General features: G+C 44.3%; 3 protein-coding genes across 8 annotated transcripts; 2 read left to right on the top strand and 1 right to left on the bottom strand.

Moving 5' to 3' along the window:
- Nucleotides 1-63: 63 nt before the first annotated feature.
- Nucleotides 64-3,030, bottom strand: LOC130523029 (uncharacterized). Of its 4 annotated transcripts, none has more exons than XM_057027971.1 (9): nucleotides 2,667-3,030; nucleotides 2,214-2,402; nucleotides 2,019-2,141; nucleotides 1,449-1,681; nucleotides 1,241-1,378; nucleotides 969-1,156; nucleotides 813-892; nucleotides 655-738; nucleotides 64-386 (listed from the first exon to the last, which is right to left on the bottom strand). In XM_057027971.1, the coding sequence occupies exons 2-9, from the start codon at nucleotides 2,308-2,310 to the stop codon at nucleotides 241-243; spliced, it is 1,089 nt and encodes a 362-aa protein (XP_056883951.1). In that variant the 5' UTR covers nucleotides 2,311-2,402; nucleotides 2,667-3,030; the 3' UTR covers nucleotides 64-240. The 4 variants fall into 4 exon arrangements, with proteins under 4 accessions (XP_056883951.1, XP_056883950.1, XP_056883948.1 ...); XM_057027970.1 differs by having other exon boundaries at nucleotides 2,683-3,030; XM_057027968.1 differs by having other exon boundaries at nucleotides 2,218-2,402; nucleotides 2,667-3,029.
- A 251-nt stretch (nucleotides 3,031-3,281) lies between these two features.
- Nucleotides 3,282-6,826, top strand: setdb2 (SET domain bifurcated histone lysine methyltransferase 2). 3 transcript variants are annotated; one of them, XM_057027958.1, is made up of 11 exons: nucleotides 3,282-3,725; nucleotides 3,990-4,021; nucleotides 4,110-4,205; nucleotides 4,568-4,655; nucleotides 4,723-4,980; nucleotides 5,061-5,389; nucleotides 5,491-5,660; nucleotides 5,735-5,955; nucleotides 6,092-6,286; nucleotides 6,397-6,485; nucleotides 6,559-6,826. In XM_057027958.1, exons 1-11 carry the CDS (start codon nucleotides 3,720-3,722, stop codon nucleotides 6,710-6,712), a joined length of 1,638 nt encoding a protein of 545 aa, XP_056883938.1. In that variant the 5' UTR covers nucleotides 3,282-3,719; the 3' UTR covers nucleotides 6,713-6,826. The 3 variants fall into 3 exon arrangements, with proteins under 3 accessions (XP_056883938.1, XP_056883936.1, XP_056883937.1); XM_057027956.1 differs by having other exon boundaries at nucleotides 3,908-4,021; nucleotides 4,498-4,655; XM_057027957.1 differs by lacking the exon at nucleotides 3,990-4,021 and having other exon boundaries at nucleotides 3,283-3,725; nucleotides 4,498-4,655.
- A 520-nt stretch (nucleotides 6,827-7,346) lies between these two features.
- Nucleotides 7,347-9,932, top strand: creg1 (cellular repressor of E1A-stimulated genes 1). Its single transcript, XM_057027975.1, has 4 exons — nucleotides 7,347-7,689; nucleotides 8,332-8,451; nucleotides 8,529-8,642; nucleotides 9,342-9,932. The coding sequence occupies exons 1-4, from the start codon at nucleotides 7,381-7,383 to the stop codon at nucleotides 9,426-9,428; spliced, it is 630 nt and encodes a 209-aa protein (XP_056883955.1). The 5' UTR covers nucleotides 7,347-7,380; the 3' UTR covers nucleotides 9,429-9,932.
- Nucleotides 9,933-10,078: the final 146 nt, after the last annotated feature.

Here is a 10,078-nt window from a genome sequence, read left to right as displayed (position 1 = left end):
TTTAAAGAATATTAGATTAAAAAAACATTTTTTTTCAAATGATTCTAAAATAATATCTGGAAATCTGCGTGTTCATTGTTTATTAAATTAAATACACATCAATACAATAATCAAAGGCAAAAATCATTTTTTTAAATAATTGCATTTATCTTTAAAGTGACAGCTGGTGAGAACCACAGATTTTAAGGGAATTCTCCAAATGTAGTTCTCCTCCTCTCCTCGGGGAGTCGCTGTTGCTCTTTACTGCATCTCCTGAAGGACGTCAGGGAGGATTTCCTGGGCATCCCTCAGATTATCCTTCCACTCCTGCGGTATGAAAGCTTCACTGTAAGAGCCGCCGGCCCCTAGCAGGGCCCCCAGCGCTGCGCCACGGTTACAATTCTCACCTGTGATGAACAAAGGCAGGAAAGTGCAAATATGGATAAAAACGGACACTCCTGAAGTGAATTCAGACAACCCCTGGGAGTAGCCTGGAGTATGAAGGTAGACCAAGACCAGACCATATTAAGAGTGAAGTTAAACTACTGTAGCATTTTAATTTGCACCGCTAGCAAAGGTGTGATCTTTTACTGAAGAAGGTCAAAATGAACCTGTTTTTATATCAATGATGTATGTTTTCAAAGTCTATTCCTGTTTGTTTCCTTGTGTACGAACCTCCACAGTTGGTGTTGGTCAGAATTCCTTCTCGGGGGTTGTCATGAAACTCATAGGCAAGGTAAAACAAGCTTGATAGTGCTCCTGTGGATCCACAACATCTCATTTTGTTAACACCTTTCGCAGGTTAATCAGAACGCTCTGGCATTGATCAGAACCTTTGGTGTAGCAGGCCAGACCGAGGTAGCTCACAGCGCTCTGATGAACCTTCAGCCGCTTCTCTGAGGAAACTGCAAATCTGAAACACACAATTTGAGGATGAGTTGAAGACCCTAAAGGCTGCTGTTGTGATGAGGGGCTCAACCTGGTCGTACCTGGCTGCCCTGCGGCTGTAACTCTGGCAGACATCCCAGACGTGCAGCCTCCTCAGAGCGTGCTCGGCCTGCTGGCGAACACTGGCCCCACCCAGTACGGCGTGCAGTGCCCGGCTGTAAAGCTCTACATACTCTGGAACATTTGGGTGGGGGTGAGTGAGCTTCACAAACTCCACAGCTGAAGACACCTGCATGAGCATGAGGTCAAAGATCACCATGGCATCCACTAATAAAAATAAGCAAAGAGCTGGTAATGATCACAGGACACACACAGCTTGTTCCTCATTGGCTGAGGCCGACAACAGAATAAAAGGGAGGATGGTGGTCAGGCATCCGATGGCATCCAGCTGGCTGTCAGGGTGAGAGGAGCTCAACTTCTGCCTGGAACGTTTTTCTGCAAACTTCAGGACCTTAAAATGACAGAAGGGATTTTTATGGAAACACAGAACTTGACTGTGCCAACAGGGGAGCCTCTTTTACCTGACCGGGGGAGGACGGACTTGTGTCCTGCCAGTCGGCAAAGAACGAGCGGTGGAAGGATTCAGCATAGGTATCGTTGTGTGTCCCGGGTGTTGTCAGAAAATCGACATAGTTTGACAGCACAGCGGCTTGAGCGTCCGGCTGGGAGAAATCAGTGAAGCGGCCGGAGACGAGAGTCTGAGCAGCCCGCAGAGCGCAGAGGACATTTAGGGTGTTTTCACCAGCCTGAAGACCTGAGAATGAAGACGGCAGCTGGATGAAACACACTCTGGAAGTTACATTATTGAACAGCCAATGAACCCTGACTTATAAATTAGATTAGCATCATATAAACACATAAAAATAAGGTGATCACAAACATAACACACATTTCATGTTTGGAACGATGTGAGGCTTTAACATGCTAACGTAGAGGAAAACTTAAAAGCTGGGGATAATAAACAGGAATTGGATTTTGGGCAGCTGTTTCTTTGACAACTGTTTCTTAACCTCAGTGTTTTTCCCAGCGATTTAGTCATTTTTTGATGAAAAAAATGTTTTATTTTTATCAGGTTTATGTCATATTCAGACCTTGATGATAGTGTACAGAGCCAGTAGATGCTTTCCACAGGTCCAGTTTATCATGGAGGATTATATTACCAACCACATCAGGACGTTTTGGTTCAGTGGACCAGGCTGTGCGACCGCTACCAGCTGGAAAATAAAAACTTGCATAATTCATTTATTCTCTTGTCATCTCTCTTTAAACCTGTCACAGCCGGTTACCTACTGGTGTTGGAGAGGGTGAGGATACTGGATGGGTGTCTGTCTCGGGGGGAGTTGAAGCCTGATATCCAGCCGCCAAAGTCCCTCTTGATGTCATCGATGTTGTAGTACCAGTGCACTGGCATGGACATCGAGTCTGCGGCACACATCGCCCAGAAGGCCTCGCTGACAGACCGCCTCATCTGAGCCCTATCAATGTTAAAGTAAGAAGGGGGGCAGAGTCTCCCTGTCATAACCATTACATAACACTAAACCTAGAAGATAAAACTAAAAAAACTAGAAAAACTTTCAAAATGGATTTCATTATTTAAAAATATTGACACATTTTTGCCGATATGACCTGCTTCTTTTCCTTCAAATGAAATAGAATTTCAATTCTGGTTCCATTTTAACCACTGGTAATTTTCTCTTATTGCACAACGTAACTGCAGTCCAACACATATTTGTACTCACCTGTTCTGTAACTCACCTGTGAATAAAAAACCCTGACAAGTGCCTTGCAAGCTGTAAATTTGTTTAAATTCTCCTCCACGCTCTTACTCCGGATGAGCTGTCGTTTCTTAAATTATTCCACATTTTAACTTACATAAATTTAGCGTTACAAAACTACAGGAAGTGACTCAGGCAAGCGTCGGGGTTACATTATTAAGTGTTCGTGGTGCCGTGCTTTTGTAACGTCTGACTGAAGACCGTGTGTGCGTCACAAATACATTTATAATGTTTTTCGCATAAAGAAAACAAAACATGTACAATTTGTGTACATTAGGATTATTTTTATGTTATGTTTTTGTTGCGGTTTATATTCGCATACGGTGTCCGACGTGCATCAATTACAAATCCTTGGGATAATTTTTCACCCCAATGTACGTCTTTCAGACAGCATTCCAAGTCTCGTGTCATCAGAAATTTAACTATTCAAATATTTCTTGAATGACAGTTATCTTGTCTAAAAATATCACTTGGAATAAAGTTATGATTTAATACGATGGGAAATGGGAAAAATAAAACAATTCGATTGGTAGCAAATCTGCCTAAAAGTCCAAGCTCAGGGAAGGGTTTGTAATGCTACGGTGGCCGCCTTAAGGCAAAAAACTATGTTGGTTTTGGTCCCATGGAAAGAGATGGCAGCCTAATATTACATGTATTATTTGTAAATAAGGTTTTAGAAAGTGTTGAAAAATCATTATACAAAGGTTCGTGTTTTAATGTGATAGCATAGTTTTCTCATCAATTACTTGCTAAAAGGAATTAATTAAAACTAGCGTTAACCTCATACCAGATGGCACATTCCTATTTGTTCTTATTATCAGACTTTCAAATTAAGTTTCAGGTTATTCGCGTTAATATCAGGCCTAACATTTAGTACAACAGGTTTTCTGCAGTAAAGGTTAGTAGGCTATTACTTGGCTATTTATTAAACCGATGAAGAAAGCTTCGCTGGGTAGGCAGGTGCTAGCAAACTAACGTCTTCGATGGAGATGGAAGAAGACTCTTTAGATCCAGAAGATGTTGGTAAGCAGTCACATTTTGATAAAAACAAAGTAATCCATTTTTATTTACACAGCAGACACATTGCCATTCATTGCCGTGTATATAGGATCAAAATGTTCAATGAGTACGGCAAATATTGCCTCATTTGAAACTCGTGATATGTCCTTTTATTAAGAACAGTGATCTAAACAATGCTCTTTCAGAGCGAGCCAAAGCATTTTGGAAGAAGGAGGATATTGATGACGTGTTTCATGTAGTATTTGGGTATCTGGGTAATCTGAAAAGGGTTCTGAAGAAAAACACAGCCACAGATCGAGGTTGGACTTTGCCATTATTCCATGTTATAATCAGAATGTGTGACCAACTTCCTGTTGTGATTAACAAGTCTTCCTGTTTGTCCACCAGAATATGTTCAGGGCTTAAAGCTGCTGGAGGCTTTGAACTGTTCAGCGTCCGGTTTAAATCGGGACTCTTCTGTGGTTCAGGTGGTCATCGGTTCAGGTAACCTCAAATTGAAAATGCAAATTTGCCTGCTTCAGGAGGTGAAGCATTTAATCCTTACACATCCAATTTAACTTTCAAAGAAAACAGGGAACCTTTCACTTTTAAATCATGTTTACATGCCAGCTATATATATATATATATATATATATATATATATATATATATATATAGAGAGAGAGAGAGAGCGAGAGAGAGAGAGAGAGAGAGAGAGAGAGAGAGAGCGCGCTATATATAGCTATATAGGCATATACATTCACAGAGATTCACAACAAGATATTGTCATGTCTAGGTGAACTTATGGTGCCTGAGGACTCTTTATCCAGCCCCTGTTCCTCCCCTGCTGCCTTCTCCCCAAATAGAGACTTTAGTGCTGCAGCTTCCCCTGGTGACCTTCTGCCTCCTCTAACACCTGTTCAGTTGCATTACAGGCCCCACACTTGCAGCAAGGTAACACACACACACACAAACACACACTCAAAATACAAAAGCAACTCTGACTGCTCTTCCCCTCCAGGCTTGCTTGACCACAGTACCCATCATGCCTCAGTCTGTGCCACTGTTTTGGGGTCAGAACCCACTAAAGATTCCGTTGCTCTGCGGCTTTAAGAGGCTGACCGCCAGACTGCCACTCACTGAGGGGGCAGAGTTGGAGGACTCGGAGGATTCGTTGGATGGGGACGTCATTTACAAAACACCCTGTGGCCTGAGTCTCCGTAACTATGACGATGTGATGTCTTTCCTGTTGGACACAGAGAGTTATGACATCCTGCAGGTGCTACAAAAACAGCAGAATCGCAGAAAAAGGCCTCAGAAGTGATTGTTAAAATATTTTTGACTTTTTTGCTGCTGCAGGTTGACTTCTTCACCTATAACCCATTCATTCAGTTGGACCCACCCCCGTCAGACAGGCTCCAGTTGCCAGAGCTTGACTTGAGCCGCGGCATCGAGCCGACACCTGTGGAGCTGTGTCTGGGTGAAGGTGGTGCAAAACCACCCAACTTTCGCTACAGGAAAGACCGATGGCCGCACGGCTGCTTCCTAAGCCGCAGTCTGAAATTATTCAGCACCTGTTGCGACTGTGTTGATGGCTGCAGCGACGCAAAGCAGTGCGCCTGTGTTGCCATGACGAAGGAGGGGCGCCATTACAGCCACCAAAGGCTGGAAGAACCCATCTCATCGGGGTGAGAGATAATTTTATTGCCCATCAGAATGAAGACTTGGAGCCAGACAGATCCCAGGTTGCTGATAGAGCGACACTGTTCACTCTGACATATGTTCACAGTGTGTATGAGTGTGGACCGTGGTGCGGCTGTGACCGAGCTCGCTGTCAGAACCGTCTGGTCCAGAGAGGGATCAGGGTACGTCTTCAGGTCTTCCAGACTGACAACTGTGGCTGGGGCGTGCGCTGCCGTGATGACCTGGACCGCGGGACGTTTGTGTGCACATATGCAGGTGAGCAGGTGTCTGCGTCATGTGAGGCAGTGACGGCTGGAAATATATTGACCAGTGTGGTTAAATGTTTCCAGGTGTGATCCTGCAAAGGGCCCAAAGTTCCATCACGCCCCCGTCCCCGAAGCTGCCGAGGATAGAACTCCCCTCTGATGATGAAGTACAGGTAGTTACAGAGTGGCTGGTCCCCTCGCAGGAGGATGGCAAAAGTGCTGTGATGGAAGGCTCGTCGCCTCCTCTGCACGTCCCAGTGATCCAGAGACCTGCTGACGCCAAAACACCGCAGGACAGAGACAAGGTCGGGTCTAGTTCTGGCTCAAGTCTCCTCGAGGTGTTAGCATGCTAATGTCTGGTGTAGATCTACTTTGGTCTTTAGCCATCATCATCTTGTGTGAATAAAAAAAAAAACAGCAGTCTTATTTGTTGTCTCTCAGAAGGGGCCACCTGGGGGCCAGCAGCCTGCAGCTACTTTAGCAGCTATGTCGGATGAGCCCACGTCAGATGTCTGCAGATCCAACGGTAGCGAAATGGAGAAAAAAAACATGAAGTCTTTAAAGAGAGTCTTGACAGATGTGGACACCATCATTGTGGATGCCAGCAAAGAAGGGAACGTCGGCCGCTTTTTTAACGTAAGTTGAAGCGGATATACTAGGTTAGACCAAAACGGCTTTGTGTCGTTTATAAAACGTGATAGAGGTTAAATGACGTTTGATTTTGACTCCGCTTCTGCTCCCTGCAGCACAGCTGCAAGCCGAACCTCTTCCTCCAGAACGTCTTCACAGACTCCCATGACCTGGCCTTCCCCGTCATCGCCTTCTTCACCAGCAGGTAAGAAAGACAGAGATTTTGGATTTTTTTTTGTTCATCGGAACCTGATTTCTATCTTTTCTATCTGTGTCAGAGTTGTGAAGGCTGGCACCGAGCTTACCTGGGATTACTCCACCCATGTCAAGCGGAAACAGGAGGTGCCTTGCCTTTGCGGGTCTAGAGATTGTACTGGACACTTTGCCATTGAGGAAAAGCTGTGTGAGATGTGTGAAGCCGAGGCACAGTAACGTCGTCTTCATCAAACATTCAGACACTGAACAACAACAAAGTCATAGTTTTTCTGAAGTGAGCCTTGTTGAGAATTCATGTTTTCTGTTTGTCAAATAAATCCTATTTTTGTATGTGTTGATTGTTTTCAACAATCTTGACCAGATACAAGCCAACAGTCGCTCCGTATCTCACTGATGCCGAAGTTCTGCTTTAGCATTCTTAGCCTTTAGCATTTTGCCAGACACCTATCTGTCATCTGACCCCAGGAACCTGCCATATTGAGTGGATGGTGCATCAAAAGAACTGAAGCAGACTAATGACTTTTAAATCAAAAAGTCTTCGTGCAGCTGTTAGTGTCCCTCAATTGCTTCTGATGAAAATAAACTTGTCGTAAATGTGTCACCCAAAAACTTACTGCAGGCCAAAAATTACTTAAAAACTAAATGTTGATAGATAGCAGTAAAATAATATAGACATAAAGTCCACCAATAGGCGTTAATTACCAAATATTCTGAGTAAAATTAAATTTATTTCGGAAATAATTGCGGAAACAGTAGTCTTTTATTCTGAAACTAAACCGGAAAAAGGGACAGAAAAGTCTAATCTGCTTTATATTTTGAAAACTCGAGACCGGATATGGGTGTTGTTTACGTGGTTCTGTAGTTCGTCTCAGTTTTCAACAGAAATGAGTCCGACCATGGACGCTGTGCTGCGGGCGACCTCTCTGCTCCTCCTCGGCCTCCTCTGCTCCGCTCCCCCACCGACCTCCTCCTATCGGGTCCACATCCCCCCGCACGACCAGGTGGCCCGTGTCGCCCGCTTCGTGGCCCACCGGTGTGACTGGGCCTCCATGGCCACCGTCTCGACACACAAGCCGGTGGTCGGACAGCCGTTCTCCAACGTCTTCTCGGTCAGTGATGGTCCGGTGTGCTCCGGTACCGGCGTCCCCTACATGTACCTGACCCACATGGAGATCTCGGTCCAGGACCTGCAGGTAAAACCCGCGTTAATGACCTTAAGACAAGGAAAATGTCATAAGTCCTGGGTATTTAATGTTGATTCAAATAGTTCTTTAAACTACAGTGACACGAATTAAGATAATTAAGGGGAATTCACCGTTCAAGGGTCAAAGATTAATTTACAAAGATGTTACAATTATTTAACTTCTTAAAAAAGATTTGTAAGTTAATTGCAGTTCAAATGTGTTAATTTCTTTGCTTCTACTCAGCAAATATTCCTCGTTATTTCATGTATGTGGAGCTTCACGTGACAGAAATTCTCGTTTATGGAGAAAGAAATTGTGTCCTTTAAAAGTCCACTTTCTTCAACTGCACTTAGCGTTATAAAAGTTTTGGATTTATGCAACAGCAGCAGCTCCACCATGACTCAGCAAGTTCTTGTCTGAGTGACGCAGCAGTTTTGGGGTGAAGTCACATGTCAGAAAAATGTCCAAGTCCCGAAAAAATGTGTCTGAACAGCAAAAACTGGGTGGAGAAAGTTGCCGCAGCAACCTCGATTCATGTTGCAACCAATAAACGCACACTTGGTGAATCCTGACGTTTTAAAGGAGAAGTTGTCGTCTATTTTCTGCTGACTGTTTATCTAATCCAAGATCAATTGTGCTGACTGTTGTCAGGTGAACCCGCAGGCGTCCATGTCCATGTCTCTGGCTCAGACTCATTACTGCAGAGAGCAGGGCTTCGACCCCCAGAGCCCCCTCTGCGCTCACATCATCCTGTCGGGCTCTGTGATGGAGGTACACACACAGGCACACACACACGCACACACACACAGGTGAGCAGTCATGTGACCCTCAGCTCCTCCCTCTGTCAGGTGAATGGCACGGAAGCCGAGTTTGCGAAGAAAGCTCTGTTCAGTCGCCACCCGGAGATGATGGACTGGCCGTCTGATCACGGCTGGTTCTTCGCCAAGTTCAACATCACACAGGTACCAGAGCTGTTCCTGAGTACTCCTACTGCATCTGAGTACTCCTACTGCATCTGAATACTCCTACTGCATCTGAGTACTCCGACTGCATCTGAGTACTCCGACTGCATCTGTGTACTCCTACTGCATCTGAGTACTCCTACTGCATCTGAGTACTCCTACTGCATCTGAGTACTCCGACTGCATCTGTGTACTCCTACTGCATCTGAGTACTCCTACTGCATCTGAGTACTCCGACTGCATCTGGGTACTCCTACTGCATCTGGGTACTCCTACTGCATCTGAGTACTCCTACTGCATCTGAGTACTCCTACTGCATGTGTGTGCTCCTACTGCATCTGAGTACTCCTACTGCATCTGTGTACTTCTACTGCATCTGAGTACTCCTACTGCATCTGAGTACTTCTACTGCATCTGAGTACTCTACTGCATCTGAGTACTCCTACTACTTCATCTGACTACTTCTACTGCATCTGAGTACTCCTACTGCATCTGAGTACTTCTACTGCATCTGAGTACTCCTACTGCATCTGAGTACTTCTACTGCATCTGAGTACTCCTACTGCATCTGAGTACTTCCACTGCATCTGAGTACTCCTGCTGCATCTGAGTACTTCTACTGCATCTGAGTACTTCTACTGCATGCAAATGCGACGACCTGCACTTAAGCTAACGCTGGTGCCGCTTTTGTTCCTTCAGGTGTGGGTTTTGGATTATTTTGGCGGCGTGAAGACCGTCACTCCAGAGGAATATTTCAACGCGACGCTGCTCACTAAGCACCACTGAAACACCGATGACACACATGGAGGTCGGAAATGTTTGAAATGTGGCCCCAAAATCCTGCATTTTTCCTTTTGTGTTTACTAATTACCCTCAGGTTGCTGTGAAACTATAATCACGGCCAGCAGAGGGCGCTCCCTCCTGAAAAATTAAATTAATATTTGCTTCTCAGTCTTTCGTGTAGAGTTTGCAGTTAATAAGAACTTAAATATAGCAAATTAGTGTTTTAGCAGCTTGTTGACACATTTGTACTAGTTTAGAGTTTATTTTTGTGGTTCCCAGCAGCTCAAAGGCTAAACTCATTAAAACGAGAATGCATCATGTGACTGGATTTGCACATGAACGACAAAATGCACTTTAACAGTAAATGACTGCCTTAAATCTTATGCAAAACCTCCAGTAAAAGTATTTTTTTATAATCATGTCGACAATCTGCTGTGAAATTTTATTTTTGTGAGAAAATGTTTTTGAGTGTTTGTATAAATAAAGAAAATAATGGGAAAAAGTCCACTTTTTAGTTGTAACTCATTTTCTCAAACATATAAAAGAACGTTTGGATGTTTTAGGCATCATTTTCAAGACGTGATGTTTGTTATTGCACGATTCTGTTCCAGCTCCTTCAAGGTTTTTTCCACTGCGGCAACGAGTTTAGGAAA

Source organism: Takifugu flavidus, chromosome 3 (genome assembly GCF_003711565.1).
Source record: "Takifugu flavidus isolate HTHZ2018 chromosome 3, ASM371156v2, whole genome shotgun sequence".
Taxonomy (NCBI): domain Eukaryota; kingdom Metazoa; phylum Chordata; class Actinopteri; order Tetraodontiformes; family Tetraodontidae; genus Takifugu; species Takifugu flavidus.
The sequence above is the reverse complement of the archived record's forward strand: the minus strand, read 5'-3'. Positions and strand labels throughout refer to the sequence as shown.

Excerpts from the sequence above, each read along its gene's own strand:
- creg1 (XM_057027975.1), top strand. The coding sequence starts at position 7,381 with ATGAGTCCGACCATGGACGCTGTGCTGCGGGCGACCTCTCTGCTCCTC. Across the intron at positions 7,690-8,331 it reads TCTCGGTCCAGGACCTGCAG|GTGAACCCGCAGGCGTCCAT; the intron begins GTAAAACCCGCG and ends GACTGTTGTCAG. Across the intron at positions 8,643-9,341 it reads CCAAGTTCAACATCACACAG|GTGTGGGTTTTGGATTATTT; the intron begins GTACCAGAGCTG and ends TTGTTCCTTCAG.
- setdb2 (XM_057027956.1), top strand. The coding sequence starts at position 3,686 with ATGGAGATGGAAGAAGACTCTTTAGATCCAGAAGATGTTG. Across the intron at positions 4,206-4,497 it reads TCAGGTGGTCATCGGTTCAG|GTGAACTTATGGTGCCTGAG; the intron begins GTAACCTCAAAT and ends TGTCATGTCTAG. Across the intron at positions 4,981-5,060 it reads AGAGTTATGACATCCTGCAG|GTTGACTTCTTCACCTATAA; the intron begins GTGCTACAAAAA and ends TTGCTGCTGCAG.
- LOC130523029 (XM_057027968.1), bottom strand. The coding sequence starts at position 2,395 with ATGAGGCGGTCTGTCAGCGAGGCCTTCTGGGCGATGTGTGCCGCAGAC. Across the intron at positions 1,379-1,448 it reads GTCCGTCCTCCCCCGGTCAG|GTCCTGAAGTTTGCAGAAAA; the intron begins GTAAAAGAGGCT and ends TGTCATTTTAAG. Across the intron at positions 387-654 it reads GACCAACACCAACTGTGGAG|GTGAGAATTGTAACCGTGGC; the intron begins GTTCGTACACAA and ends TGTTCATCACAG.